At 56.1% G+C, this 26,862-nt stretch overlaps 2 protein-coding genes and 1 long non-coding RNA gene across 3 annotated transcripts in view; 2 read left to right on the top strand and 1 right to left on the bottom strand.

Moving 5' to 3' along the window:
* LOC137206771 (uncharacterized) overlaps window positions 1-26,862 on the top strand; it is a 94,178-nt gene that overhangs the window by 46,559 nt on the left and 20,757 nt on the right. The window lies entirely within an intron of this gene.
* On the top strand, window positions 3-9,009 carry ALKBH4 (alkB homolog 4, lysine demethylase). The gene is made up of 3 exons (XM_067705839.1): window positions 3-163; window positions 3,087-3,284; window positions 6,237-9,009. The coding sequence occupies exons 1-3, from the start codon at window positions 47-49 to the stop codon at window positions 6,822-6,824; spliced, it is 903 nt and encodes a 300-aa protein (XP_067561940.1). The 5' UTR covers window positions 3-46; the 3' UTR covers window positions 6,825-9,009.
* Window positions 7,553-18,321, bottom strand: ORAI2 (ORAI calcium release-activated calcium modulator 2). Its single transcript, XM_067705846.1, has 3 exons — window positions 18,180-18,321; window positions 14,661-14,898; window positions 7,553-10,921 (listed from the first exon to the last, which is right to left on the bottom strand). Exons 2-3 carry the CDS (start codon window positions 14,883-14,885, stop codon window positions 10,382-10,384), a joined length of 765 nt encoding a protein of 254 aa, XP_067561947.1. The 5' UTR covers window positions 14,886-14,898; window positions 18,180-18,321; the 3' UTR covers window positions 7,553-10,381.

Raw genomic sequence — 26,862 nt, 5'->3', positions numbered from 1 at the left:
GGCGCCCGCGGTCCCGCGCCTGCGCCCTGGCTGCCAGGACGCGGCGATGGCGGCTGCGGCGGTGGCGGCCCCAGAGGTCCTTCGGGAATGTGGTTGCAAGGGTATCCGGACCTGTCTAATCTGCGAGCGGCAGCGCGGAGGTGACCAGCCCTGGCAGCACCAGGTGAGGGCTGGGAGAGGGGCCGCGCCCACAACTCCGTTCTTCATCCGGGGAAACTGAGGCCCGGGTTGACCGTGAAGACGGGCTCCGGATCAAACCGTGTCAGCGGCCCTGGCGATGGGGGCGTTGCGGGGTGAGGAGATGAGGGCTTTGAGCAGTGGGCCTGGAGTGGGAAAGGGGCTGGGACGTGGATGCAGTCCGACCACAGCTCACCTCTGGAACCCGGGGGGAGTCTGACAGCAAACGTAGCCCCCCCGTGTCTGGGGCTGGAAGCTTCACGGGCTCGTGGTTAGACGACACGGAGAGAGTAGGGGGTGCTGAAAACCAGGGCAGAGGGCCCCAGAAGGCCTTGGACGGAAACGGGCAAGGAGGAAACTCATTCCAACGAATTAACAAAAGAGGACTCGGAGGCTTTGAGCGGGGCAGGGGCCTTCCAGCCGGGCCAAGGCCTGGGGAAGGCGGATGATGCTTCAGGTGAGGGAGATGAGGTCGGGGGGGGCCTGACCACGGAAGGCAGGCGGGACCTGTTCTGAGGGCCATGGCGAGCTCTTGAGGGTTTTAAAGGAAGTTACCTGTGAATTTTAGAAAGATCCTGGGAAGGGGAGGGGTGGATAGGAAGGAAAGGAGGCTGGGAAGCCAGTGAAGAAACTGTCACAGTGTCCGTGACAAAAGCTCAGAAGGTCCTGTGAAAAACAGTGGCGGTTCCTCAGAAAATTAAATGTAGAGCTACCATATGACCCAGCAATCCCACTTCTGGGTATGGTCCCAAAAGAATTGAAAGCAGGGTCATGAAGAGATATCTGTACATCCATGTTCATAGCAGAGTTACTCACAATAGCTAAAAGGTGGAAGCAGCCCGAGTGTCCACGGACAGACGAAAGGAAGAACAAAATGTGGTCCATCCGTACAGTGGAATATCATTCAGTCCTAAAAAAGGAAGAAAGGAAAGTCTGGCACGTGCCACCACACAGATGAACCCTGAGGACGTTATGCTGAGTGAAATAAGCCAGTCGGAAGACATACTGTATGATTCCACTTATGTAAAGTATCCGAAGTCGTCAGATTCACAGAGACAGAAAAGAATGGTGGGTGCCAGCAGCGGGGGGAAGGGAGGGGGAGAGGTGTTAATGGGGAGATTTAGTTTTGCAAGGTGAGAAAGTTCTGGAGATCGGTTGTACAACAATGTGATATACTTAACACACTGAAATGTGCACTTAAAATGTGGCTGAGGATCAATTTTAAATGTATAACGTATATGTGGTTGTATATATTTGACCACAGTTTAAAACTTTCTTAAAAAAGAGTTTTTCAGACCTTGCCAAAGGTCTGAACTGTGCCCATGGCCGTGGGCGTGGAGGCTCAGGGCACCGTGGGGGTAGCATGTTCCCAACCTGATGGCTGAGGGACGAGTGAAATGTACGGGATGACTCCTTAACTTTCCGTGTGTCCCATGTGAGGTGCCAGGAGACAGACATGGTGGTTCAGGGTTGGGGTGTGGGTGCTGGCGATGCCTGTAGAACATAAAGCGGGAGGACGCAGAATTCACTGGGCAGGGAACACCTCAGACTGCCCTGTAGATCTGACAGAGTCCTGGCCAACACAACCGGAAGCTCCGGAGCAAAGACGGCCTGGTAGGCAGTCCCACGTTGGGCAGAAATGGCCAGGCCTGTGCTGGGTCACTGGCTGGAGGCCCAGGAGTAGGGTGGCCTCTGCTCAGAACCAGAGGCAGGTCCTGAAGGCTCTGCCACAGGAGGTTGTCAGCCTGGCACTCCTCTGGGTGACTGGCAAGTTCTGCTCTGTTTTTTGTGGGTTTTTTTCCCAAAATTTTATGTACGTATGTATGTATGGGGCCGTGCCACTCAGCTTGCGGGATCTCAGTTCCCCGACCAAGGATTGAACTGAGGCCATGATGGTGAAAGCACCTAATCCTAACCACTAGACCACCAGGGAACTCCCAGTTTTGCTCTTTTTTTTGTTTTTTTTTTTTTGCGGTACGCGGGCCTCTCACTGTTGTGGCCTCTCCCGTTGCGGAGCACAGGCTCTGGACGCGCAGGCTTAGCGGCCATGGCTCACGGGCCCAGCCGCTCCGCAGCATGTGGGATCCTCCCGGACCGGGGCACAAACCCGTGTCCCCTGCATCGGCAGGCGGACTCTCAACCACTGCTCCACCAGGGAAGCCCTGCTCTTTTTTGATGGGAAATTCAGGCAGCGCCAGTGGCTGCCACAGTGTAGGGCAGGCCCCAGAGATACCCACACCGTGGCCGGAAAGGGCTTCTCCCTCTGGCCTCCCAGCATGTGCTGCTCACCTCCTGGGCAGGCCCGTGGCCTCAGCTTTAGGGGAGCAGATTTCTCCAGCTCCTGGTCAGGGCTGGCTGCCTTCACACAGTCCTCCTCTTTAGCCCTCACCAGCCTGGGGAGGGCAGACAGTGCCCCACAGCGACACAGGAACAGTGTGGCCTCGGAGGCTGCGCCCCAGCTGTGCAGCCTCAGGCTAGTTCCTTAACTTTGCTGAGCCTCAGTCACCTCATCTGTAAAATGGAGGACGAAAGAATGGTTCTGCATACTCTCTTCCCTTTTACAGACGGGAAAGTGAGAAAGGCAGGGGCTGAGGGCCTTGCCCAGGAGGCGGCCCTGGGCAGGGGTCCCGCCTCCCTCTAGACTCCAGCTGCCTCCCAAAGCGCTGCAGGGGATGGTGCAATGCTGGGCGGGGCTGCCTCTCGGGGCGTGTGTGTGCAGTGTGCGGAAGGGCTCCAGTGGCTCCAGGACCCCTGTCCCCTGTCTTTTTTTTTTTTTTTTTGCCGCACCAAGTGGCATCCGGGATATTAGTTCCCTGACCAGGGATCGAACCTGGGTCCCTCGCAGTGAAAGCGCCGAATCCTAACCACTGGACAGCCAGGGAATTCCCATCCCTGTCTTTCTTTTGCAGAAAACACACCGGTTCATTTACTACGCCGACACCGGCTGGGCTGTGGGGGCCGAGGAGTCCGACTTTGAAGGCTGGGCCTTCCCCTTCCCAGGCGTGACACTGATCGAGGACTTTGTGACCCCGGCGGAAGAAGCTGAGATGGTACGGCTGATGGACCACGACCCCTGGAAGCTCTCACAGTCCGGGCGGAGGAAGCAGGTAGGCTGGGCCAGAGCTGGGCCAGAGAGGGCAGTCACACCACGGGGCCGTGCCAGGCTCCTGCCCCCAGAGCCCCTTTGCTCACCTCCCTCTCAGGGCCTTCCTTTGCAGCCACCTCCCACCACTCCCCAGGGCCATTAGGTGACAGTCGGCTGGGGTGGGGGGTGGGGGCAGGGCTGCTGAATGGGGTGTGTTGGGAAGGGGCAGGGCCAGGGGCCTGGGCATGGCCTGCTCACCTTCCCACGAGGCGGGGCTCAAAGGCAGATGGCCACTCAGCTCTCTCTGCCCTCTCCCCAGCTGGCCTAGTGCTGGTGACCCTCACAGAGGGTTTCTCGAAGGCTGCCAGTTGCCCCCCATCCCCCTACCCCCCTGTCCAAAGTTCTCCCCGTCAGTTTCTAGTCTCCCCAGCCCTCTTCCCACTGATACTTGGGCCTCCAGATCCTGAACCTTCCCTTGCCGGGCATCACAGTCCCCTCCTCCCTGGGCCCGCTCTTCTCCTTTTCTGTTCCTCACCCCCAGCAATCCTCGCCCCCTCCAGGACCTGCGAACCAGCCATCGGCCACCTTTCCACATTCCCTCCCCCTCCTGTCATGTGTCCTCACCCATCTTCAGTCCTGTGACCAGTTAGTACAGGCACTTGCTCAGGTGCCCCTCGCCCTTTCTCCTCTTACTTGCGCAGGCTCTTTCTGCTCACACACAGCCCTGGTCGGGTCCAGCACCCGCGCCCCCTGCTGGTGGCCGCCCTGGCTCTGGCTCTCCATCCTGAGCTGGGCCCTTCCCGCTCGGCAGGCCGTTCGCTTTGCTGCCCTCTTTCCAAACCTCTCCTTCCCCTCCTCACTCCCCCGTGATGACCAGGCTTCTCTGAGGGAACAGGTGCATCTACAGACGTTCCCTTCTCGCCTGTGCCCAGCTTCTTCCCGAGCCCCACTCCAGCTGCGCACCGGATGCTGCCCCTCTCCTCGGAACTCCTTGTCCCGCATCGCCCCCTTCTGTCCTCAAGGCTGGCTCTTTCCCACCGGCCTCCCAGTAAGCTCTGTCTCTCTCGTCTCTGCAGCAGAGCTTCTCAGGAGAGCTCTTCATTCTCTTCAGGTCCTCTCTTCTTGCTGCCGCTTAACCCTCTCAAAAACTGCCTCCATCGCCCACCTCCTGCCTAAAGCCTGCGGCTGGTTCTCGGGCTCAGTCCTCAGGCCTCTCCTTTTCCTTCTCTAGACACTCCTTACTGATCTCAGTGAGGCCCGGCCCCGCACGTCGGTGAGTTTGGGGCTCCTGCACTCGTATCTCCAGCCCTGGCATCCCTAAGCTGAGCCGTGGCTCCACCTTGGCAAATTCCATCTTTCACCTGCTCAGGCCAGAAACGCTGGATCTTTCCATGTTCCTCTCTTTCATTGGTAATTCCTGTCAGCTCTGTATTCCTTCAAAACATATCCTGAATCTGAGAACACACACCCCCTGCTGCTGCCACCACCTGCCTCTAGCACTTCCTGGGCAGCCCTCGGTCCTCCTCAGTTGGTTTCAGTAGGGAGGAAGTGATCCCACCGACATCCGGTTGGATCGAGTCACTGCTCTGTTACAGGCCCTCCAGGCCTCCCATCTCAACGTAAACACAGAGGCCTTACCATGCCCCAGGGGGCCCTGCCCTGGCCGCCAGCCCGATCTTTGTCTTCTCTGCTGCGGTCTGCTGTCCCCACGGCAGTCACCCCCACCTCCTGGGTTCCTCGGAGTCTCCTGGCCGCAGGTCGCCTGTCCCAGCCTTTCTGCCTGCTGCTGCCAAGGAGTTGGGGTGGCCCGCAGGAGCCGGCGGGCCCCGGCACTGAGCCATGTGGAACAGGGAAGGAGAAAGACTCCAGCAGCAGATGGAGCCACCCTCCACGAGGCAGGGACCCGAGGGAGCAGGGGTGCGGCTAGATGCCCCCCATCCCTCAGGCCACAGACCTGAGGTGTATCTACAAGGCTCCTCCCCAGGGTGTCTTTGTTTTGTTTTTTAAATAGAAGCCACCCACCATAAAATCCACCCATTTCAAGTGTATAATTCACTGGTTTGGTTTTCAGTGTATCCACAGTGTTGTGCAGCTGTCGCCACTGTCTAGTTCTGGAACGTTCTCATCACCCCAGTGGGTAGTGCCCACTACCAGTCCCTGTGCATTCCCTCATTTCCCAGCAAGCACTAACCTACTGTCTGTCTCTGGATCTTCCTCTTCTGGACATTCGTATACCTAGGATTATGTAACATGTGACCCTTTGTATCGGGCATCTTTCACTGAGCATAATGTTCTCAGGGTTCATCCCTTTGCAGCCTGTAGCAATGCTGCATTGCTTTTCGTGGCTGAATATTATTCCATTGGATGGATGGACCACTCTTTGTTCATCATTCATCTGTTGGTGGACACAGGTTGTTTCTACTTTTTGGCTGTCATGAATAGTGCTGCTGTGACTAGTCTAGTACAGACTTCTGCGTGGACGTGTGTTTTCAGTTCTCTTGGGTGTGAGGCTAGGGGTGGAACTGCTGCTGGGTCCTGTGGAGACTCTTCCCCCTTGTGGTCCTGAAGCCCAGTTGCACCCAGTGTTGACCAGATGGGTAACGCTGCCGTGGGCTGGCCTGCCCTGCCTCGCTCGGCTCCTTCCCGACTCCCCAGCACCACGTCCTGGGGACGCCACCCGTGCATGGGCCTCTTGTCTCCAGCTCTGCTTCCTACGGTACCTGGGCCGACGTTCCCCCGATGCTTCACATCCCCCCCCGCTTTGTTTTCCTCCTCAGCATTTACCGCCATCTGATGTCTGCTGTTTATATTTATCTCCTTGGTGTTGGCCTCCTCCTGCCAGAATGTCAGCTCCGTGAAGTCCGATATCTTTGCTGGTCTTGGTCACTGTGCTTGGATGCTTCAGCCCTGGCGTGTGATGCCATTTCTGTAAACTCAGACAATTTCCCACTTCCTTTTTGTCCTCATCCTTCAGGACTACGGCCCCAAAGTCAACTTTCGGAAACAGAAGCTAAAGACCGCCGGCTTCCGGGGCCTCCCCAGCTTCAGCCGGGAGGTGGTGCGGAGAATGGGCCTCTACCCCGTCCTGGAGGACTTCCGGCCTGTGGAGCAGTGTAACCTGGACTACTGCCCGGAGCGGGGCTCGGCCATCGACCCCCATCTGGACGACACCTGGCTGTGGGGGGAGCGGCTGGTGAGCCTCAACCTGCTGTCCCCCACTGTGCTGTCCATGTCCCGGGAGGCGCCCGGCAGCCTGCTGCTCTGCCTGGCCCCGTCCGGCTTCCTGCAGGCCCCGGTGGAAGGCGCGACGGCCCCCGGCAGGTCTGTCCCGTGCCGGGAGGTGGAGGTGGCTGTCCCCTTGCCCCGCCGCGCTCTGCTGGTGCTCACGCGAGCCGCGCGGCACCAGTGGAAGCATGCCATCCACCGCAGGCACATCGGGGCCCGCCGCGTGAGCGCCACCTTCAGGGAGCTGTCAGCCGAGTTTGGCCCCAGCGGGAGGCAGCGGGAACTAGGGCAGGAGCTCCTGCAAACCTCGCTCTCCTTTCAGGGGAGACCCACGTGAGCTGCCTCCCCGGGGACGGGAGCTGGCGCCAGAGTGGACCATTAGCCGGCATTGAAGGGGGCGCCCAGCCCGAGGGTCTTTCTCAGGTCTTAAGAGGAGACTGCTTGACACCCTGGTGCCCGGCAGCGCGAGCCCTGTCCGCGAGCTGGCTCGACGGGGACGGGCCTCAAGTCGGTCCCCTTTGACCTGCGCCGCGGCCACTTGCTTGGGTTGTTTAGTTTGTCACAGCTTGAGGGCAGTGGCATACTTTGAGCTTAAAACTCGTTGGTACCACTTCAGGTCATTTTCTCCTTTATCTGTCTCTCTTAACAAGGTTGCCCGATGTCCCAGCCTGCAGGCCCTTCATTTATTTATTTATTATTTTTTATTTTATTTACTTTTGGCCATGCCACGCAGCTTGCAGGATCTTAGTTCCCTGACCAGGGACTGAACCCAGGCCCACGGCAGTGAAAGCGCAGAGTCCTAACCACTGGACTGCCAGGGAACTCCCAGGCCCTTCATTTAGGGACCGTGTTGGATTGGAGAACAGGATGGGTAGAAGATGTGAGGTTATTACTGTTACTACTGACTTCAGAGCTGCTGACAGCTTCAGAGTTGCACTCTGCCCGGGTCATGCTTGACCCCATGGGGTGCAGGATACGGAACCCTGGTGACCAGCGGTTGGCAGGGAGGGGCTCCCAAGCATCACCTCTCTCCACAGTGCTCCACCAAGAGCAGAGAGCAGTTCATAACTTAAGTACTTATTTATTCAGTTCAGTCCAGGGCAACTGTTTTAAAAATCCATACACAGGACAGGGGGTGTGCACACCGCATGTGGTCTCCACAGCGTCATGCATAATGAATCAATCAGCACAAGACAGGTGAGCAGTGCAGATGAGCCTCGATCTGCCCAGGCTTAGGCAGTTTTATCCTCAACAGACCTTCCTGGAAGAGACACTGAAATACATTCTGCCCTGGCAGTCTGTCTAAAATAGAAACGCTGGAGTTTTGAAACTCCTGGTCAGGTACTAAACGGAGACCGTGTTCCACTTTGGAAGGGGCCTCAGCGTATCTGCGGGCACTTGTTTTAATGAGCACCAGGAAGGCTCTGCTCAGAGGAAAACAGGGCGAGCCCACGCTGGCTCCGGGGCGGCCTGTGGCGCCTCTCAACACAGAAAGGCCACTGCACTTGGAACCCCCTTCACAGTCAGGTTAGGCCTCCAGAAACCAAATTTCTAGGCTGCAATTTGCTTCCCTCCCCTCCGCAGACTGCCCTGCTGCAGCTCCAAATAGCAGCTTATTCTCCAGTCCTGAGGGCGCCCCCCGATCATCAGTCCCCAGGCCCACAGTCATCTCTGTTCTCACAAATTCAGTTTGCCTCATGCCTCTGGGAACTAGAAAGGCTGGAGCTGGGAGAGCTCGCTGGAAGAAAGAACACGAAATTACAAGAACATTATTCTCCTCATCAGTGTCGAAAACATGATTATGTGGCATCTTTCCTACCCACGTGGCACTGTCACTGGCACCTAGTGTCTGACCCTGATGTGGCCAGGCTAGAAAAACTGCCCATGGGCCAGGTGTAACAGCTGGCCACTGGCTGACGCCCAGAGTGTGCTCGCCGCAGTCTGGGGAGCTCGGCACTCTGTGGGCCTGGCACACAGGGCAGGGGCACCAGATGGCCCAGGAAGGTGACCGAAGTGAGCCCAACAAGGCCCCTCTCAAAAGCGTGAGGCCAGAGGAAGGGGCTGCCGTCCCCTCCCAGCAGTGGGGAGGAGCCAGCCTTTCCAGTCCCTGCCAGGACACAAAGTGGCCGTCTTGCAGTGCCGCTGACATTCTTTTGCAAAGCAAACGCATTACACCAGACGAGCCTTTTCAGCAAGGCTCTGGGAGAGGAGACATGCGCTAGGGAGCAAGCAAGTCACGACAGATGTCTGCAGAGAATGCGAGGGACACGCCCTTTGGAAGGCGCTAGGGCTCTCCTCCGGCCCAGCAAGACACGATGTCCAGGCTCCCCGTAAATGCCATGACTTGCACTGGTGATTCTCAGCATTCAGTTACGTGTTAAGGTTCAGGTTCTCAACAGGATGTCACAGTCCCAGAAACCTCAGCCAGGCTTGCCCGCACTTCTTGGTACAGGCAACCCAGACCCCACAGAGATGTCAGGCTGTGGACAGAAATGCCGTCAGAGCATGAAGTCCAGTGACTGTGAAACAAAAGAAAAGGCACCACTCTCTGGTGGCTGCTGGCCAGTGTGGTAAATGTGGTTCTTAAAAGCGGCCCAGGGCGCAGCAGGCTCACACGTAAGCTGAGCTGTAGCATGTGTGTGTTCGGTCCAAGAACATGGGCTCAGGTCTACCAGACGCCCTTCTGAAAAACACCAGAACCTGTGCTGTGCATGGCTGCAAAGAAGTGTGAGCTGGGCCTGTGCTTGCGGCCAGGAGGCCCAGGAGGGGAGCGCTCCACAGGGTCTCACCTTCCCTGCCGTCATTATAAGCAGGACCCACGTTTGGCCAGGGCTGGCCGCTGATGCTACCACCCACAGACCAGGCCCGGCCACGGCCTTGTCTAGACAGGAAGTCCCCTGGCTGCCCCCTCCCGCTGCCGGGGGCCACAGGCAGCAGGGAGGTGGGCGGGCCCGGGTGCCTGGGCGAGAGTGCCCCTGCCTTCTGCAGCCACGGCCCGGAGGGTCAGCTGGCGGCTCAGGGGACAGTCTGTGGCCGAGAGACGGAGGCCTCTGGACTTTGGGCCCTTTCCCCAGCCTGGGGGCCTCGCTGGGTCAATGTGGCCAAGGATCCAGCTGGCAGGGAAGAAAGAATCTGAGCCCAGTGTGCCTCCGAGCACCCCTCAGTTAACAGCCACCTCCAGTGGGCGCCCACAGACTGGCCTCCGCCCTTGGACGGCTCCCCCAGGGCCTGGCAAGTCTGACGCCTGCTGGGCCACGTGCCCTGGGCTCCTGCCTTCCTTCCCCAGCCCCACGAGCCAGGCCGCCCAGCTCCCTCCAGGGCAGGGAGGGAAGCACCAGACCAAGCTGTAAGCCTGTGCCCCGTCTAATCGTAGCAGGGTGGTACCATCAGACATGCCACCCGGCTGCCACCAGCCCAGCTCAGGAGTCACGGGGCAATCCCTTCCCTGAACCCATGGTGCTACCCCGACTCTCCAGGTCCCTGCCAGGCTCCCGGCCCCCGCCGGCCGCTCGCTCCAGGTCTCCAAGGTGACCCGTGACCACCCGGTGCTACTCGGAGCCTGGCCTCCAGCCTCAGGAAGTGCCCAGGGCCAAGGACTCGTCCTTTCTTTCCCCTGAGCTCTTAGCATCAGTCTCCCATTTAACTGAAGATTTCCATCTTCTGAAGGAAAACGATCCAGGTGTTACAGCATGAAGACAGGAGTAGAACTTTGGTCTTGAACCACCTGGCAGTGTCTCGGCAGCCCCGTTGGCAATTTGCATTTCTGAAATTCCCCATACTGCAAGCGAGTTCTGTTCCCTCCCAGCGAGGCGTGGACGCTGAGCTGACGCGGCCGCGGACACACAGCATCGGCCCCGCCCACACAGCATCGGCCCCGCCCAGGAGCGCACACGCTCACACCACCTGCAGGCTGCGCTCGTGCCCATCCAGCTGCACTTTGAGCTTGTGCAGCTCCTCGATCTCGCGATTGTGCCGCTCGGTTTTGTGGCGCACCAGCGAGCGGTAGAAGTGGATGGTGAAGACCACGAAGATGAGGCCCACGGGCACCATGATGATGGTGGACACCAGGGCGGCCTGCCAGCCCGTGTGGCCCCCGGGGCCAGGTGGAGGGCCGGGCTGGTGGCGCGCGTCCACGGGCAGGAACTTGATCCAGCAGAGCAGTACCACCTCGGCCAGGAAGAGCAGGATGCCCAGCACGGTGGAGAAGCCCCAGGCCAGCTCGATGTAGGGGTGCATGCGCTCGTGCGGAGACTCGCTGATGGAGTTGAGGTTGTGGATGTTGCTCACGGCCTCCACGTTGGGCAGGATGCACGTGCTGATGAGCAGCGCGAACAGGTGCACGGCCACCAGCACCGTGGTGCACGCGCTGAAGGCGATGAGCAGCGGCCGCGGGTACTGGTACTGAGTCTCCAGCTGCACCTCCACCATGGCCACCTGCAAGGCAGAGGGGGCACTGGGTCGGGGCGCCCACAGAGAAGAGGGCGCCCTCCTCGCTGATCAAATATTTTGAACTTTACTTTTTTTTTTTTTTTTTTTGCTGATTAGCTAAAGAAGATCTCATTCAGGGAACATCTAAAAAGTACAGAAGAGGCCAGAGAAGCACTGGGCAGGGCGGTGATCGCACCCTGGATGCCAAGAACGTAGGTATATTGGGGTGCCCGGCTCTGGCCCAGGGCAGAGGCCACGCTTCCCTGGGAACATGCGACTTTGCTGTTGATACCAGAGCCGGGCTGCAGTGGAGCTTAGCTGCAAAACAACTGATGTTTCTCAAAAAAACAAACCTGACCTTTCAAGAGGTAAAAAGAAGTAATGATGGAGGCTCCTGACGGTCCCTAGGCTCAGAGCCGCACACTGGACGGCCTCACACAAGCCACAGGGTGCCTCTCAGCTGAGGCCAAAAGCGGAGCGAGCAGCCACCTCTCCAAAGGCCGGGAATGGTCATAGAAATGACAACGGTGAGGAGGGGAAGCTGGGAAGGGGCTGGGCTGGGACAACTGAGCTGAATCGATGGGAGCAGGTGGCCAACAGGAAATATGTAAAAAGGGTAAGTCAAGAGACAGCAATTCCCAAACATCATTAGAGATGTGGAGGCGGAGGGGCTGCCAGGGTTTGTCACAAGCCCTTTGCAGTACTTAAACTGAGCATGTGCTAACTTTGAAAAAATAAAAACGACTTTTAAATGAAAGGGAATAAAAGGCTCACAGAAGGACCAGAAGCCCCTGCTTATCTCTGTAGCAGTGAGTGTCTATTTAGGCTGGGATATGCTCACCACGAGCCCTAAGGGGCTTTCAAAGTCCAGACTGGGCGCCAGGCTCCTGCCACGCTTCCCCAGGTCACACCCAGTCCACTCCGCTGCAGCCCACATCCCACCCCAGCTCCGTGGACCAACCCCAGTAGAGGGTTTAGTCCAGGCTCACCAAGGGCCTTCTTCCAGGCACCCAAAGGTAAGAAACCACACCCGTCAAGGAAGGGGGGACAGGGAGGCAGAGAGAAGCCAGAAGGCTTTTCCACTCACACTGTTTGTCTCCTAGAGCTGAGCCATCCCTTTTTTGTTGTTGTTGTTTTGTTTTGGGCCGTGCTGCACGTCTTGGGGATCTTAGTTCCCCAACCTGCCACCAGCCCAGCTCAGGAGTCACGGGGCAATCCCGTGGGCAATCCCACAGCAGCGAAAGCGCCAAGTCCCAACCACTGACCATTGGACCGCCAGGGAACTCCCAGAGCCATCCCTGTTTTAAAAAATTTACAAGAAAGATTTCATAACTTCTAGCAACTACTGCCTCTTAGAGTGAGGACCTCATCCTCTCACTCCATCTTCAGTGAAGATGGAACATTTGGTAGGTAAAAAGAAGATATGCCAGTCCTAGTGGACCACAGCTGAACAGAAACTCAGCAGTGATTATTGCTCCAAAGAGACAGCAGCCACACTACTGAGAGGAGGGGTGGTCCTTTCTCAGTGCCCTTTTAGCCTGGGTAGGCTCTTGTGACTACAAAGGATATGGCCCAAGAAAAAAGGATGTTGTAAACTTCAGAGGGTGCAGAGATGAGAAACAAAGATGATTAAAAGGCCTATGAGGAAAGCAGTTTTGTTCCACCTCAAGAGAAGAAAAGGCCAAAGCCCATTTTTCAGTGTATTTATGCAAAGGTTTTTATGAAGGGGTCCTGGATCACTGGTTCTCTGTGTTAGGGGCAGGATAAACATGAAGAAATAAGCTTAAGGTCAGGCATAAGCACTTGCTGGAAGAAGGAGCAGCTCTGCAATTCTAATTAGGGAATACATAATACGGAGAGGGAACTCTACCTACAGAACGGCCTGGTCACTTTCCCATGTCCCTGCCCTTATTCAGCTATGGTTTCCACAGTGGACATGCTGATACTAGCTGACGATCTGTATTCATCACTTCTTTCTCCTGGGCTGCTCTGCAGTCTGAATAATTATCTGATTTACTGGGGTCTGTGGCTTCTGAAATGTATCCCCAACGGCTTAAGGAAGCACTTGCTACAGAGGAGATACTCGATAAATGCTGAAGAAATGAATTATTATAATAATTCATTATTATTGAATGAATAATAATGAATTATTATTATTCAACGGGCACTGTCCTCATTCTAAGGCCACTTCATACCCCTGAAGGCTGCCATTAAGTCTCAAACTACTCCTCCAGAATTCACTCTTTGCTTTACAGCTTTATTCACAGGGCTTGTTTGCAAATTTTAATGAGGGGTGTTGTAGCCTTCAAACTCGGGTGAGCAGGCTCTTCCCTAAATTTGGAAGTCCAAATGTTTGGAAGACCGGGGTCTCAAGGGACAGCTGCAGACGGGAAGTGACTTCCGAGCCCCAGGCCCCGCACGGAAAGGAAACCGTCCCACTTCATTACATCATGCAGTACTTCTCAGTTTTCCAAAGTTAAAAAATATATAATAATACATGTAGGCCAGAAAAATTCAATGCAGTACATGCAGAGTATTACTACGCATTATACCCTACTGGGAGGGTAGAAAACAAGATATAATTTTAATGGTGACGTCTAAACTTCTCTTGCTATTTCTTAAAGTTAAGCTTGAGAAAATGTTCCTCTTTTAATGTGATGGAAGGAAATCATTTTGAGCCAAAGTTATGTCCCATATGATTGTACACTTTTGTAATTACGTTTTAAGCAATAAAATGCAGGACGTAAATAAGCCTTTGCTTTGAACTACAGACCTCAACCCAAACTGACTGCCCTCTAGACGTGGTGACCTCTGCCCTGCCCTGCCTGAGGTCACGCCCTGACTACAGGAGGTCTCATTTTTCCACGGGTGACCAGTGCCGATGACGGGCAGGCCCTTGTCATGGGAGTGGCCGCACTGGCTCGCTCGGACAGCTTTTTTATTTTCTGCGTATCCATTTGACAGCTGAGGCTCTGGGATATGGAAAAACAATTGTTTTTACATTAAAAAAAAATGGCTTCCAGCCCAATAGGACCTCTGAGCAGACAACAGAGAAAGAAAAAGGAGGGGCGGCCGCAGTTCTCGCTGGGAATCTGGAATCCTGACATTCCCCCCTCTCTGGGACAATCCCCTGAAGGGATGAAGGTCTGCAGGCTTTGAAGTCAACAGGGGATGTGGCCCTTTTTCAGGGCCCACGGTTTTTCCCCAGACAGACTCTTGTCCTGGGGGATGACTCAGAAGGAAAGCACAGCCGGGCAGCCGGGTGTCAGGCCAGAGGCTCTGCTTTGTCACCCCAGAGACCACATTCAGGGAGCATCTGTGTCCCCAGCTGGGCTAAACTGAGCAAACGCAACCCATGCCACAGTTTCTGCTCAAATTCCCAAACTCTTGGGTGGTGCCTGAGATGTGCAGATGTCGGGACTTTTCCCTGGGAAACCTTGTACCCTGAAGCTATTTTAATTACCCCACTAACTTCCTTGCCAAGTAAATACTGTATGTGAACGTGAGAGTGGGCTTTCTGAGGGCTCTGGGGCTTGGGGACTCCCCTGGATGCCCCAGGCCACCCCTCCAGTTGCCAGAGCAGTCCCCTTGGAGGAGGTGGGACCTGGGCAGAGACTTACTAACGGTCCATCCTGGCTGTCAGCAGGGCCCGGAGGGAGTGCTTTGCTCCCTGAAGCACCACAGGATTTCAATTAGCAAAAGCCCACTTCACAGGCTGTGTTTCCCACCACGTGTTTCCACTCACCATGGCAAAGCCCGAGAGGAGGGCGGACGTCCGGCTGGAGGCCTTCAGCTTGGCCCTGCTCAGGTAGAGCTTCCTCCAGGAGAGGGCCTGCACAGAGTGGTGGTTGGAGGTGACCAGTTCCAGGTAGCTGCGGCGGACCCAGTCCCGGTAATCCATGCCCTTGTGGCCGGGCTCCGAGCAGGCGGGAGTGGAGGGGTCCACAGGTACGTTGAGCTCGGCGCTCATGGTGGGAGCCAGCCTGTGGGCGGCAGAGACACACTCAGGCATCCCAGAGGGTTCCCGGGGCCTGGAAAAGCCAGAATCCAAGTCCCTTTAACTTTCCCTGGGGGCCCACTGTATACACCCTGTGCCAGGGCCATGGGATCCAGAGGTGCACGGGTATGGGGCCCTGGCCTCTGAGGCAGTCCTCACACAGGAACGTGGGGACCACCTGCAGGAAAGGAGGGGCAGGAGTGCATCTCCGGGAACCATCGCAGCATCCAGTGTTCCTCCACAAAGCAGGAATCTGGCCTCCCACCGCGAGCTCAGAAAGGCTCCAACTGAGTGTGGCTCTTGGGTGAATGGAATTCCAAGGTTGACCAAAAGCACCTAAAGACTCCTCAGAGGGGCACCTATCTTCAGGGAGTAGGGAGCTGTAGTAGTTAGGAAGCTTTTAGGACCTAAACTTCTGGATTTGACCCTGCCATGTGAGCGTGACACCTGACCTTTCCAACCTGCTTATCTTCACCTAGGGACATCCCCACCCTACCGGGCTCTTAGACAAGAGAGTGGAACCAAAACTGCTTTCCAATGGCCAGGTGCCAACCATGAAATCAACATTTCCAAGCAGCCGCTAGGTTCTCAAATCCAACTTAGATTTTAATCAGCACAGTTCGCCCTGAAAATACCTGGTTTGTATAACTAAGGCCACATCCAGGCTGCAATGGAAACCTTCAGCAAAATGAAAAACTGAATTGACCAATTGACGTGAGCATGGTTTTTTGTGGGGTTTTTTTGTTTTTGTTCCGAGAAATGGAGGCTGGAGACCCCTCGAGTATCCCAGTAGACATCTGGTTTGACAATAACACACGATGAAGATCAGAAGGGCTGATCTGTCGAGATTTGTGAATTTAAACCCAAACCTCCACTAATCCAAATAGGGGATTGGCGGTCTTGCGTGGCCCAAGGGGCCAGCCCGTGCAGCAGCCCGCGGGATCAGCTCGAATTAATCTGCAGGGCAGGCTTCCAGGGCACAGGCACCTCACAGCTCACTTGGCATCAGACATTAACTTGTACCTTCAAGCCCGCATAGGCCCCGTGAAAAGCCTTCTTAAGGCTACCACAAAACAGAGCAGTGTTCCCAGGTTCCAGGGAGCCTGGCTGGGGGTGGGTGGGCGGAGTAGGGGGTGTTCACCAGGGTCAGCGGCTGAGGAAATGCCCCACACTTGATCTGTCCACGCCAATCCCTAAAAGGATTCTCTGGGAAGGTCCTAGGGGCGGGGAAGGCCTCTCTCTTTTGGGGTGCCTTCCTCTTTGTCTTCCACCAGGCTGCGGAGGCTCGGCTTTTACCAGCCAATAGGGCCCCGGGAAACAGTTCTGTGCTCTTCTATTTCTGCCTGGGATGCCAATTACTAGGTCATTTACAGGAGGGCCGACTTGGGAACCTTGGTCACCCCGTCCACATCTGCAGCCAGCAGCACTGCTTGCAAGCACTTCAATCACAGGAATGTCCCGTCCCTTGGGGAGGATTCAGAGAAATGTTGTTCACTAACCAATCCATTGGCTGGCTTCAAATAACTGAGAATGGCGTCATTTGGAAATACACTTTTTTCTTTTTTTCTCCCCCTACGTATCAGAAGTGAGCCCACAGGTATGATGAAGACACTGTCCAGTGTGTGGTGGGGTGAAAGGCACAAGCTTTGCCCCCTCAGAGGATCCGTCTCTCCATCCTGCATCCAATAAATGCTTCCTGAGCCCGAAGGTAAGACTGCATTTGGTACTTAAGGATCAAAGATGAAAGGTGAGGATGTCCCGTGGGGGAGTGAGATAAGGGCAGGGGGATTCTCATCCAGTGAGTTAAATGCTGCTTTAGTGGAGGGGGTGTGAGGGCTGAGGGAGTGCAGTGGGGGCTGGCTGCCTCTACTCTTGACCCAGGAGAGGGGCCCTGCTAGGGAGCCAGGACAGGGACAAGGACATAGGTAGTGAAGGTAGCATTGGCAAAGTGGGACCCTCCCTCAAAGACAAGACGCTGCCCACATGGGAGCTTCTGAGAGGCAGGGCAGAAAAGCTAGCTGCAGAGGGGGTCAGGGAAACGGGGGTGGAAGGCAGGATGCAGAGAGTACGTGGAGCCTGGAAAGTATGACTGTGCTGGACTTGCTCTGGAGGTGCCCGGATGCAGGGGCTTGGAGGGAGCTGGTGAGGGAACAATGCAGGCTCAGTCTGGCCTGTGTGCTCAAACGCTTGGCCGACTGGGAGGGGCAGGAGGGCCTGGTGGCCTCCAAAGGGATGTATGGGGTGAAGAAGAGGGAAGCACAGGGACCTTCAATGAATGAGAGCTGAGCTCAAATTGGAAAGTGGAGAGCTTCATGGGCAGTGAGGTCTGACGGTGGCCTCAGGGCCATGGTGGCCTCTGGGCAATAGGCAGGCCGGCCTCAGCCCTGCAGATGTCCTTCGAGTGGCAGGGTTTGGGAAGGAAGGGCTGCCTGTCTGCTTGGAGCCTGGGTCCTGAGGCAGGCCTGTGGGTCCTGAAGACAGAGAAGCCACTTCCTGCAGAGGGAGCAGCCCAGACTGGATTCAGATCCATCCGCACCCTTCCAGCCCCAGCGTCCTACCCTGGGCCAGGCCTCCTCCCCCTGCCTCCCCAACTCCAGGGGCAGAGTCTGGTCCTCACACTCCGGGGCTGGGCTCAGGCAGGGGGTGGGGTGGGTCAAGATGGAGCCCTGCGTTTCTGTCAGGTGGCAGAGGCTCCAAAGGATGCTCTCCTGGCTGAAACTTGTGGGTTTTTTGGTTTTGTTTTCATATAAGGGGCAGGCAGAGAAAAGAGGTCTTGTAGCATAACAGTGATGCTCTCTCTAAAGATTAGCTATTCTCCTTGGCAGGGCTGTTGGAAACATTTCCGGGCGGTAGGTTTTGGGGTTTGCCTGTCTGAACTTCCTTTAAACATCTGGGGCACAAGCAATGGCGAGTGCCACGCAGAAACGCCTGTTTCTGACTCTCTTTTTGTCACACCCGTGCAGGGCGGGGGCCCAGCCCCTCCTGCTCCCCTGGGTCTCCTAGAGGAGTCCGCCTGCATCCCTGTCCCTTCCCCTCAGGAAGCCCCAGCAGCCGCAGGACCCGCATTCTGCCCGCACCCGCAACCTGAGTCCTCTCGGCGCCGCACCCTGCCCGGGGAGCCCGCGGAGTTGGGGTCACCTGGCCGCCTCCCAACCCCGCAGACGTCGCGCGTCCCAGGCCTGCCCAGGAGGAAGCCGGTCCCCTCCCCCGTCGAGTCTCCTGGTGCAATTCCAGTCCCCCGCCAGACCCCCCGCGGCGAGCACTCACCGAGCTGCTCTGCCCGCCCGGCCCGGCTCCGGCTCGGGCTCGCGGCAGGCGGCGCTGGCGTGGCCGTGTGGCCGTGTGGCCCAGTGGCCCTGTGGCCCGGCCGGGGCGCCGAGCGCGGCCCCCACCCTCCTTCCGCCCGTCCCTCGGGGTCCCCCGGCCCCGCCCCCGTCAGCTGCCCCGCCCCCCGCCAGCCCGCCGCAGCCGCTGCCCGGGCAACGGTGCGCCGCCGTCACGTGACCGGCCCGCGGGGGCGCTGTGGGCCACGTGACACTGCGGGCCGGCGGGGGCGGGGCTCGAGGCCCCTCCGGGGGGGCCCCGGGGGTCCCAGCTGCGTGGATGCTGCTCCCGCCGGGGCACCAAAAACCCGCGAAAGGTTGCTCACGTCTCCTGCTCCCTGGGCGCGCCGCGGGTAGCAGTGAGCAGGGATCCGCGCGCGGCGGCGAGGAGAGCCGGAAGCCTGGGCATCTCTCGCTCTCCCGCCCCGCCGGCCGCACGAGCGCCCTGGGCCCTGGCGACAGAACGGGGAGGCTGCGCTTTCTCTGCCCCCTGGGTCTGGCCAGCAAGTCCAGGTCAGGGTGAGCCCTGCTTGGCCCGAGGTGTGGGGGTCTGAGCGCCGAGTGGGAGCACGGGGTTCCAGGGTGAGCCCCGGAGAACGTCCGGGACCGGTCACTGAGCCGGTGGTGGGGTGGGATCCCGTTATCAGACTGCAGGGTGTGCGGGGGTGGGGGGAGCGGGGGGGGGCGTGGGGAGAAAGGGTGTAAGGGAGGCTCTGTTCGGGGAGATGTGGGTGGCCACGCCCGAGTTTGCCAGGCGGACGGTGGCACCAGGCAGAGCGCGCCCCGGAGCTGGTCGCCCAGACTGCACCCTCACCCAAAGTCCCAGCGAGACCTGCCGGGTCCTAACCCGGGTGCAGCATGCTTGGCGCGCCGAGAGCTGTTCCCAGTGGGCAGAGCACTGGAGGAGAAAGTGTTTCTGCGGTGCCTCTGGCTCCTTCCGTCCGAGACTGCAGGGAACCTCTCCCCGGGAATGGTGAACTCTCCGGTTTTACGACCGAGACCTTCAAACAGGAACGGTCTTTTAGGGAAGTACACGTGAATAATTCACTAAGAGAAGAGATGGGTTCCTATCAACCCACCGTGCCACACGGGCCCTCAGAGTACTTCCTGCGTGCCCTACATAGGATTTTTCCATCTGTCACAACATTGGACCGTGACACATTTATCCAAACGGAAGAAAAAGAGAGAAAAATTCCGCTCGTGTCAACCAGTCCAACTTTTCTGACAATTGGAAGAGTAAACGTTAGCAGATGCCAGGGCAAATCCATTTATACTGCAAGACGCATTTTAGGGGCCAGTGCTGAGAGCCAGGACGATACCTTTTAATCCAGGAGGACACTTAAGAGCAGACTAAGCCAGTTTCCCCCTGGTTACTGCCCTAATAAAGGGCGGAGGAAAAGCCCAGGGTCTGATTACCGCCCGCTCCCATGGCTGCAGGAAAGAGATCACGGGATTTCAGGGAGCAAAGTCCTCAAAGAGCATATAGTGTGGCTTCCACACCTCAAGCAGCTGGAAAAGTGGACTGGAAAACAGGAAGAAAACACTTCGTAAACGTCAGTAGTTGCCTCACAGATGAACATTCTTTCAGCAGCAGAGTCATTCGCTTCCGTTCTCACCCTTGAACCCTGACTGCACATCCTTTAGAAACCTTTTAAGCCAGTTAGCCACGCCCACCCCCCACCCCCACCCCCCACCCCCCGAGCACAGCATGTCTGGGCAGAAGCAGAAGGTAAGTCACAGTTACCAGGGCTTTTCAGAGCTCGTTTCCTAACCAAACCCAGAAAATGGCTTTCCCCACCTTGGAAGATTAAGGGTGGTGACTGTGTTGAAAGGAGAGAGATTTAATGATCACAATACAGTAGTTGCAGACCCCCCTCAGGCGCCCAGGCAGTTGAGTTGGGGCTACACAGAGGCGAGGAGGTTCAGGTACAGGTCCACGGTACCAGCCACTCAGCCGGGATGTCTGGGCTCCAGTTTGTGCTGTCATTCTCGGCAAGTCGCTTCCTCTCCCGAGGCCTCGGCTGCCCCACATTTGAAAAAGACCAACTCTGGGAGGCATATCCCAGGGGTCAGCCACCTTCTAGTTGCCTCATCCACGCGTGCCCCCTCGTTCAGTGAATGCCATGGTCCTTGCTGTTTTCCTCTCTCCCCTAGGATGGCCTCACACCTGGTATGGACAATGTATCCAGTCCCCTGACACGGCAGTTCTGTCCCCTTGACCATCCGCTCCTATGGCCTAGCCCTTATTATCATCACCTTCTGTGAACTCCCCCAACCAGGGATCGAACCCAGTCCCTGGCAGTGAAAACTCTGAGTCCTAATCACTGGACCGCCGGGGAATTCCCAGCATGAACGCTTAAATTCAAATATCCCACTTTCTGACGCTTCTTCCTCACTCAGTCCCCCATCACTCCCCTAACTCTGACACCTATTTTTCTCCCTCTCAGCCTCCTTTCGGCTTCTCCTACTGACATCTCTCCCCACTTCTCAGAGAGCTGTCATCACTTCCTTTGTTTCCTCCTCAGCCATCTGCAGTCTGCTGCCCTTTGTGCTGCTAAGTCCAGATGTCTGGGCCACTGCCCTGTCTGTCACCGGGTCCCCCTCCTTCCATCTGGAGACACTCCTTCCTTCTCTGGTGAGGCCACCGGACATTCCCCGGTGCAGGCCTCTCCTCTGCCATCTGTCCACTAGATACGGCTGTTTCTCAGGGCCCTGCCTGGGTCCCTCTCTCCACGTTTCTATCTGAGTGGTCTCACCCACTCCCGTTTTGCCTGAGGGCTCCCAGATCATCACCTGCAACCCCAGTCTCTTCCCAGCCTGGCAGGGCATGTCCCAAGGCCCGCCAGCTTCACCAGGCCCTCAGCTGAATTCCTCATCTTTCCCTCACACACCTGGCCCACCTCCTGGTCACCTGTCCCAGGGCAGTTCCACCACCCGCCCAACTGGTGACTCTGTAGATCTGGTGTCACTCCTGACTCCCCTCCTCCCCATCAAGTCCTGTGAATTCTCCCACCTACATGTCTCTGAAATACCCCCTCCCACCCCTGTGTCCCCCTCCTGCCCCTGCATCCCCCTCCTCCACACACTTCTTCCTCCCCCCGTTCCCCCCACCCCCGTCTCTATTCTTATTTTTTTTTTTTTTTTTTTTTTTGCAGTACGCGGGCCTCTCACTGTTGTGGCCTCTCCCATTGCGGAGCACAGGCTCCGGACGCGCAGGCTCAGCGGCCATGGCTCACGGGCCCAGCTGCTCGGCGGCATGTGGGATCTTCCCGGACCAGGGCACGAACCCGTGTCCCCTGCATCGGCAGGCGGACGCTCAACCACTGCGCCACCAGGGAAGCCCTATTCTTTTTTTAAAAAAAATAAATTTATTTACTTATTTTTGGCAGTGTTGGGTCTCCGTTGCTGAGCGCGGGCTTCCTCTAGTTGCAGCCAGCGGGGGCTATTCTTCATTGCGGTGTGCGGGCTTCTCATTGCAGTGGCTTCTCTTGCTGCGGAGCACGGGTTCTATGCGCACGGGCTTCAGTAGTTGTGGCACGTGGGCTCAGTAGTTGTGGCTCACAGGCTCTAGAGCGCAGGCTCAGTAGGTGTGGCGCACGGGCTTAGTTGCTCCGCAGCATGTGGGATCATCCCGGACCAGGGCTCGAACTCACGTCCCCTACATTGGCAGGCGGATTCTTAACCACTGCGCCACCTGGTCTGTATTCTAACTCAGGCCGTTGTCATCCCAGGTCTGCGTTACTGAGCTACCCTCCCCTTGTCCAGAAGTCCTGGGTCCCATGCCCACGCAGCACCCTGTGCAACACGCCACTGATCTTCTCTCGTCTGTGTCCCTGACCGGGTCTGGAGCGCCTTGAAGGTGAGGACTGTGTTGCCTAGCAAAGTGCACTTAGGAACCCTTTGCATTTAGCCCTTAGTTCTGCTCAATAAACGTTTACTACATTCTAGGGAATAAGAAAACTGCCTGAGGACTCGCCCCAGGTTAATTTCTAAGAGTGTTCTCCTTACTGAACTAGGTTTATAGTTATTGTAGCTCACTTTAGTCAAGTATGCCAAACAGTAAACATAAACTTCCAAAAGGGGAGGAGAAGAAAACATACCTATTTCCAGTGATGCCAAAAGAAATGGTTCCCACACAGCTCTGCTTCCACGCAGCCTGGAAACCAGGTTTAGCTACATTCCTATTTCCTAAAGTCAATAGAACGTCACTCCTCTAACACAATTTATTTTTTCCCCCAAAAGATAAATGTTGAAAACAGAGAATTAAAAATAGTGGTGGTACTTTGTATGCTCCAAACCAGTGTTTCACAAGGTATGGAGGGGGAGGGGAGCCATAGTGGAATCCCCTGAGGTACCTGCTTAAAATGCCTAATTAGGGCCTGAACTGTAATGAATCAGTCTCGGGGGTGTGTCTGGGGTCTGGATTTTTAAAAAATATTTATTTATTTGGCTGCCCCGGGTCTTGAGTTGCACCATACAAGATCTTCGTTGCAGCACGTGGGATCTTTAGCTGTGGCATGTGGGATGTAGTTCCCCATCCAGGGACCTAACCCCAGCCCCCTGCATTGGGAGCACAGGAGTCTTACCCACTGGACCACCAGGGAGGTCCCTGGGGTCTGGATTTTTTAGGTAGGCTCCTCCCCTGCTGCTGCACTGCGGGCATCAAGGCAGAGAAGGTGACTAACTGTGTCTACTCATAGGTCCTTCCTGCCGTAGGAGCAGTTTTTCAGGTGTGAACGACTTACCGGCTTGCTCTCAGTCACTGAGATTTGCTCAGTGACATGTACTGAGCACCTATTACGTCCCAAGCACTATGTTGGCGCTAAGGGTCAGCAAGGAGCGGGACTAGCAGGTCCTCACTGTCACGAGCTCAGCTGAGTCTGGGGGCGTGCGGGCTGCTAGTATGATGGGGCCCGGGCGGGGGAATGAGTGATGGGGCCGTGGAAGAAATGAAACAGGGTGGGTGGAAAGCTGAGCCCCACGGGGGAGGAAGGAAGAGGCAGAGCCAGTGTTCCTGAGGCAGGAACTGCTTCCTGGGGTGGGGCCATCGGGAGCAAGAGGGAGGGAGGGGATCCGGCACGAGAGGGAAGCAGGCAGGGGCTGGATTGAAGGCCTTCAGCTCCTATTGTAAGTGTGAGGGAAGCCCTTGCGGACTTAAGTCAGAGGGATGGCAAGATCTGGTTTGCTTTTTTTTTTTTCTTTTTTGGCCACGCCACAAGGCATGTGGGATCTTAGTTCCCCGACCAGGGATCGAACCCGTGTCCCCTGCATTGGAAGTCTTAACCACTAGACTGCCAGGGAAGTTCCTGGTTTCTGCTTTTTTAAAAGATCACCCTGGCTGCTTTGTGGAGAACAAAGTTGGGGAGTGGGGTGTTGTCAAATTCAAGTTGTTGTGCCCGACACGCAGTGAGGCCCAAACAAACCGAAACGTCAGAGTTTGGAGCAGAGAAAGGTTAGTTAGTCCAGGAGGTGCCAACCTTAGCAGATGAGAGACCTAGGCTTGTCTCAGATCCATCTTGCTGGCTGGCTGGGGCGCAAGGTTTTTAAAGGTGAAAAAAAAAAAAAAAGGTAAAGAGGGTCTTTGTGATTTCAGCTTCCTGATAAGACCTTAGTTGCAACCTCCCGGCCCTCATACGTCTTGTGACCCCATGTGTCACTGGTGATCAACCTGTCTGTTCCCGCAAAGCAAACTAGTAAATCATGGTCTTTTGATCCCTTAATTTCTTTCTAAGAGAGAGCAAAAGTAATGCTTGAGGTGTTTTATTATTTCTGTAGAGCCTATGTGACTGGTTACGACTTTCAATTCCCGCTCGGACCCTGCTGTTTTCTTTAGGACTTTTGGGGCCTGCTCTTTCCTGTGTTTCTGTGTTCCCTCACTTCCCTAATTAGTAACTGCTTGAATCTGCTCTTTGGAACTCAGGGAAAGTCTAGGAGACTAAAGCCTTTTTCTACAAACAAGAAACAGGAGACACGGAAAGGCTTTTGTATCCAGGAGGGCCCCGTAGGGTCCTGATTGACTTCAACCCCCCTCTTTTCTTTGATTCTCCTCAATCTTGAGGGGGACAGGAGCAGGACAGAAAGGATATAAAGTTTTGGGTAGAGAGGTTAATCATAGACTCGGCAGAAGAACTTGGTTTTGGGGGGAGTTGGTTTCCCCCAAAGAGGGAGTAAAGTAGAAAGAGGCTACAGCATCCATCCAAGCTAGAGACGCTGGTGGTGTGGACTCGGGTGAACAAGGCAGAGACCATGAGAGTGAGCAGGCCCAGCGGATGGATGGACGTGGGGAAGCCGGGAGCAAAACAGGAAGCAGCGATGACCCTGACTCCTAGGTTAGGGGCCCAAGCAACTGGGTGGAAAGTGGTGCAACTCACCAAGGTGGGAAGATGGAGGAGGAACGTGCTTAGGGGGTGAAATCAAGGTTTTCTTATGCTGAGCTCACGGCACTCATTAGATATCCAAGGGGAGACATCGGGTGGGTGGGTGGACACGAGTCTGGGCTCCAAAAGGAAGTTGAAGCCAGAACCTCAGACGACATCAGTGAAGCTAGCGTTTAAAGCCACCTATTAGAGATGATCTCCTGGGGCCTGAGTATTGACAATAGAAGACTGTGCTCTGGGTCACCCCAATATTCAGTGTCTGAGCGGCAGCGAAGCAAGGGAAAGGCGGAAAGCGAGCCAGGAGGCAGTGCCGGCAGGAATGCTAACAGGAGAGCGGGAAACTGAATAGAATGCCACCGAGGGGCTGGATTGGGCAAAACTAGAGGGATTTCAGTGGGGTCACGGGGAGGAAAGCTCGCAGGATGAGAGCGAAGAGGTGGAAGCAAACGCAGAGAACCCTGGGGGAGTTTAGCCGAGAAGGGGAGGAGGTGAGTGGGGTGACAGTGGCAGGAGGGCACGGGGACAAGGGCTCCTGTTCTGTTGCTTCTCAATGGGAGCTGCCGGGAAGGGGCCAGGAGACCCGGGATGAAGTGCTTCTGTGAAACAGTTACCGCAAGGGGCGGGGAAAGGGAGAGGCCTGGGGAGGGAGGACACGAAAAAATGCCTTTTAGAAAGTGGGAGAGTGACTCTACGAGGGTAGTATAAGACCTCAGGAGAGGAGGGGAGTGCTGGGTTCCTGTGCCACCCCCCCACCCCCGTGATCCCACATTCACCTGGGACTGGTCAGTCCAGCTGCCTGGTTGGGTGAGATAAAGGATTGATAGCCCCAGGGACTGTGGCTCTAAAGTACAATTCCTTGCTTTAGGGAACATCTGTCCCTGTCACTGCAAGGCTGCACACCCACGTCCACTCATTCTCCAAACACACGCACAGTTAACTCTCATTCATGGTAGTTAGATTCCATAAAGTGGCCGCAGACACTGGATTAGCAGACACTGAACCAACCATTCCTGCCTGGGGAAACACAGGGCGAGGTTTCTGTGAGCCTCGGGCCACATCCACCAATCAACATACAGCCTTGTTTTGTGTGTGTTTTTTGTTTCAAGACACTTTCATTAGTATACATTACTGATTCACTAGTGTTGAACTCAGAGCGTCATGACTCAGGCCTGAGCGAAGGTGCTCTAAGACACACCCCACCCTCCTTGTGCTTAGAAACACTAGCTGGAGCTTCGGCACGGTGCCTGGGGGCCATTTTGTTTAAATGGCAAAATCATCAAGAAAAAGCAGAAAAATGCAAAGAAAGGCCTGCGATGAAGTAGGTTTGAGCTAAAACAAGAAGGCCGAGTGTCGCCTTGTTGGCCTCAGCCGGGAACACGTGCATCGGGCAACTCAAAATGTTGCTACTTTGCGCATGCAAAAGGCAGCAAAAGCACCAGGAGTATCGATTTTGGGGTTATGAATAACACTGAGTGAGTAGGCCAATTCACAGAAATAGAACCGGTGGGCCATGAGGAGCGACTGTATTTAAAACTACTAGATATTATGACACACATTATGCGAACACACACACACAACACACAGGGGTCTCACTAAAGGAACGGCCTTATGCCTGGCACCCTCCCTGCCAGGTTTGGGCTCCGCATGCCTCTCCCTGAAGCGGCACAGCCCTGTGGGGCTGGGACCGGCAGGATGGACTCTGCAGTCATACTGCCTGGGTTCATGTGGCGGCTCTAACACTTCCTTGCTGGGTGATTATTGGTCAAACCCATTTCACCTGCCTTCACTAATCAAGGTCATTTAAGACTTGCAGTCCTCCAAGCAGCACGGAGCCTACACAATAAGATGTTTCCCCGAGTTGTCTTCCAGGAGCTTGGAGTCAGCTGTGTCTAGTTTGAGCTGAGCTGGTTAAGACTGGATAGGACCACTGACCCTCCACATGGGTGGCCTTTGGACGTCAGAGAGCCACCCTCAGATCGTGCTAAGCGCCTCTTGTTTCTTCCTTTGGCCACGCCACGCCGCTTGCAGGATCTTAGTTCTCTGACCAGGGATGGAACCCGTGCCCCCTGCAGTGGCAGCGCAGAGTCCTAACCGCTGGTCCGCCAGGGAATTCCCACCCTCCAGTTTTGAAGGTGCAGAGGCCTGTAGCTGAGCCACACCTGCTCAGGATGACGATGGCCACGCCTTTTCCCAATCACCTATCCCCACGCTCCCCACGCCTCGGACCACCCTGCTGCTTTATTGGTCATC

Source organism: Pseudorca crassidens, chromosome 15 (genome assembly GCF_039906515.1).
Source record: "Pseudorca crassidens isolate mPseCra1 chromosome 15, mPseCra1.hap1, whole genome shotgun sequence".
Lineage (NCBI taxonomy): Eukaryota > Metazoa > Chordata > Mammalia > Artiodactyla > Delphinidae > Pseudorca > Pseudorca crassidens.
This window is presented reverse-complemented; position numbering and strand designations above follow the sequence as displayed.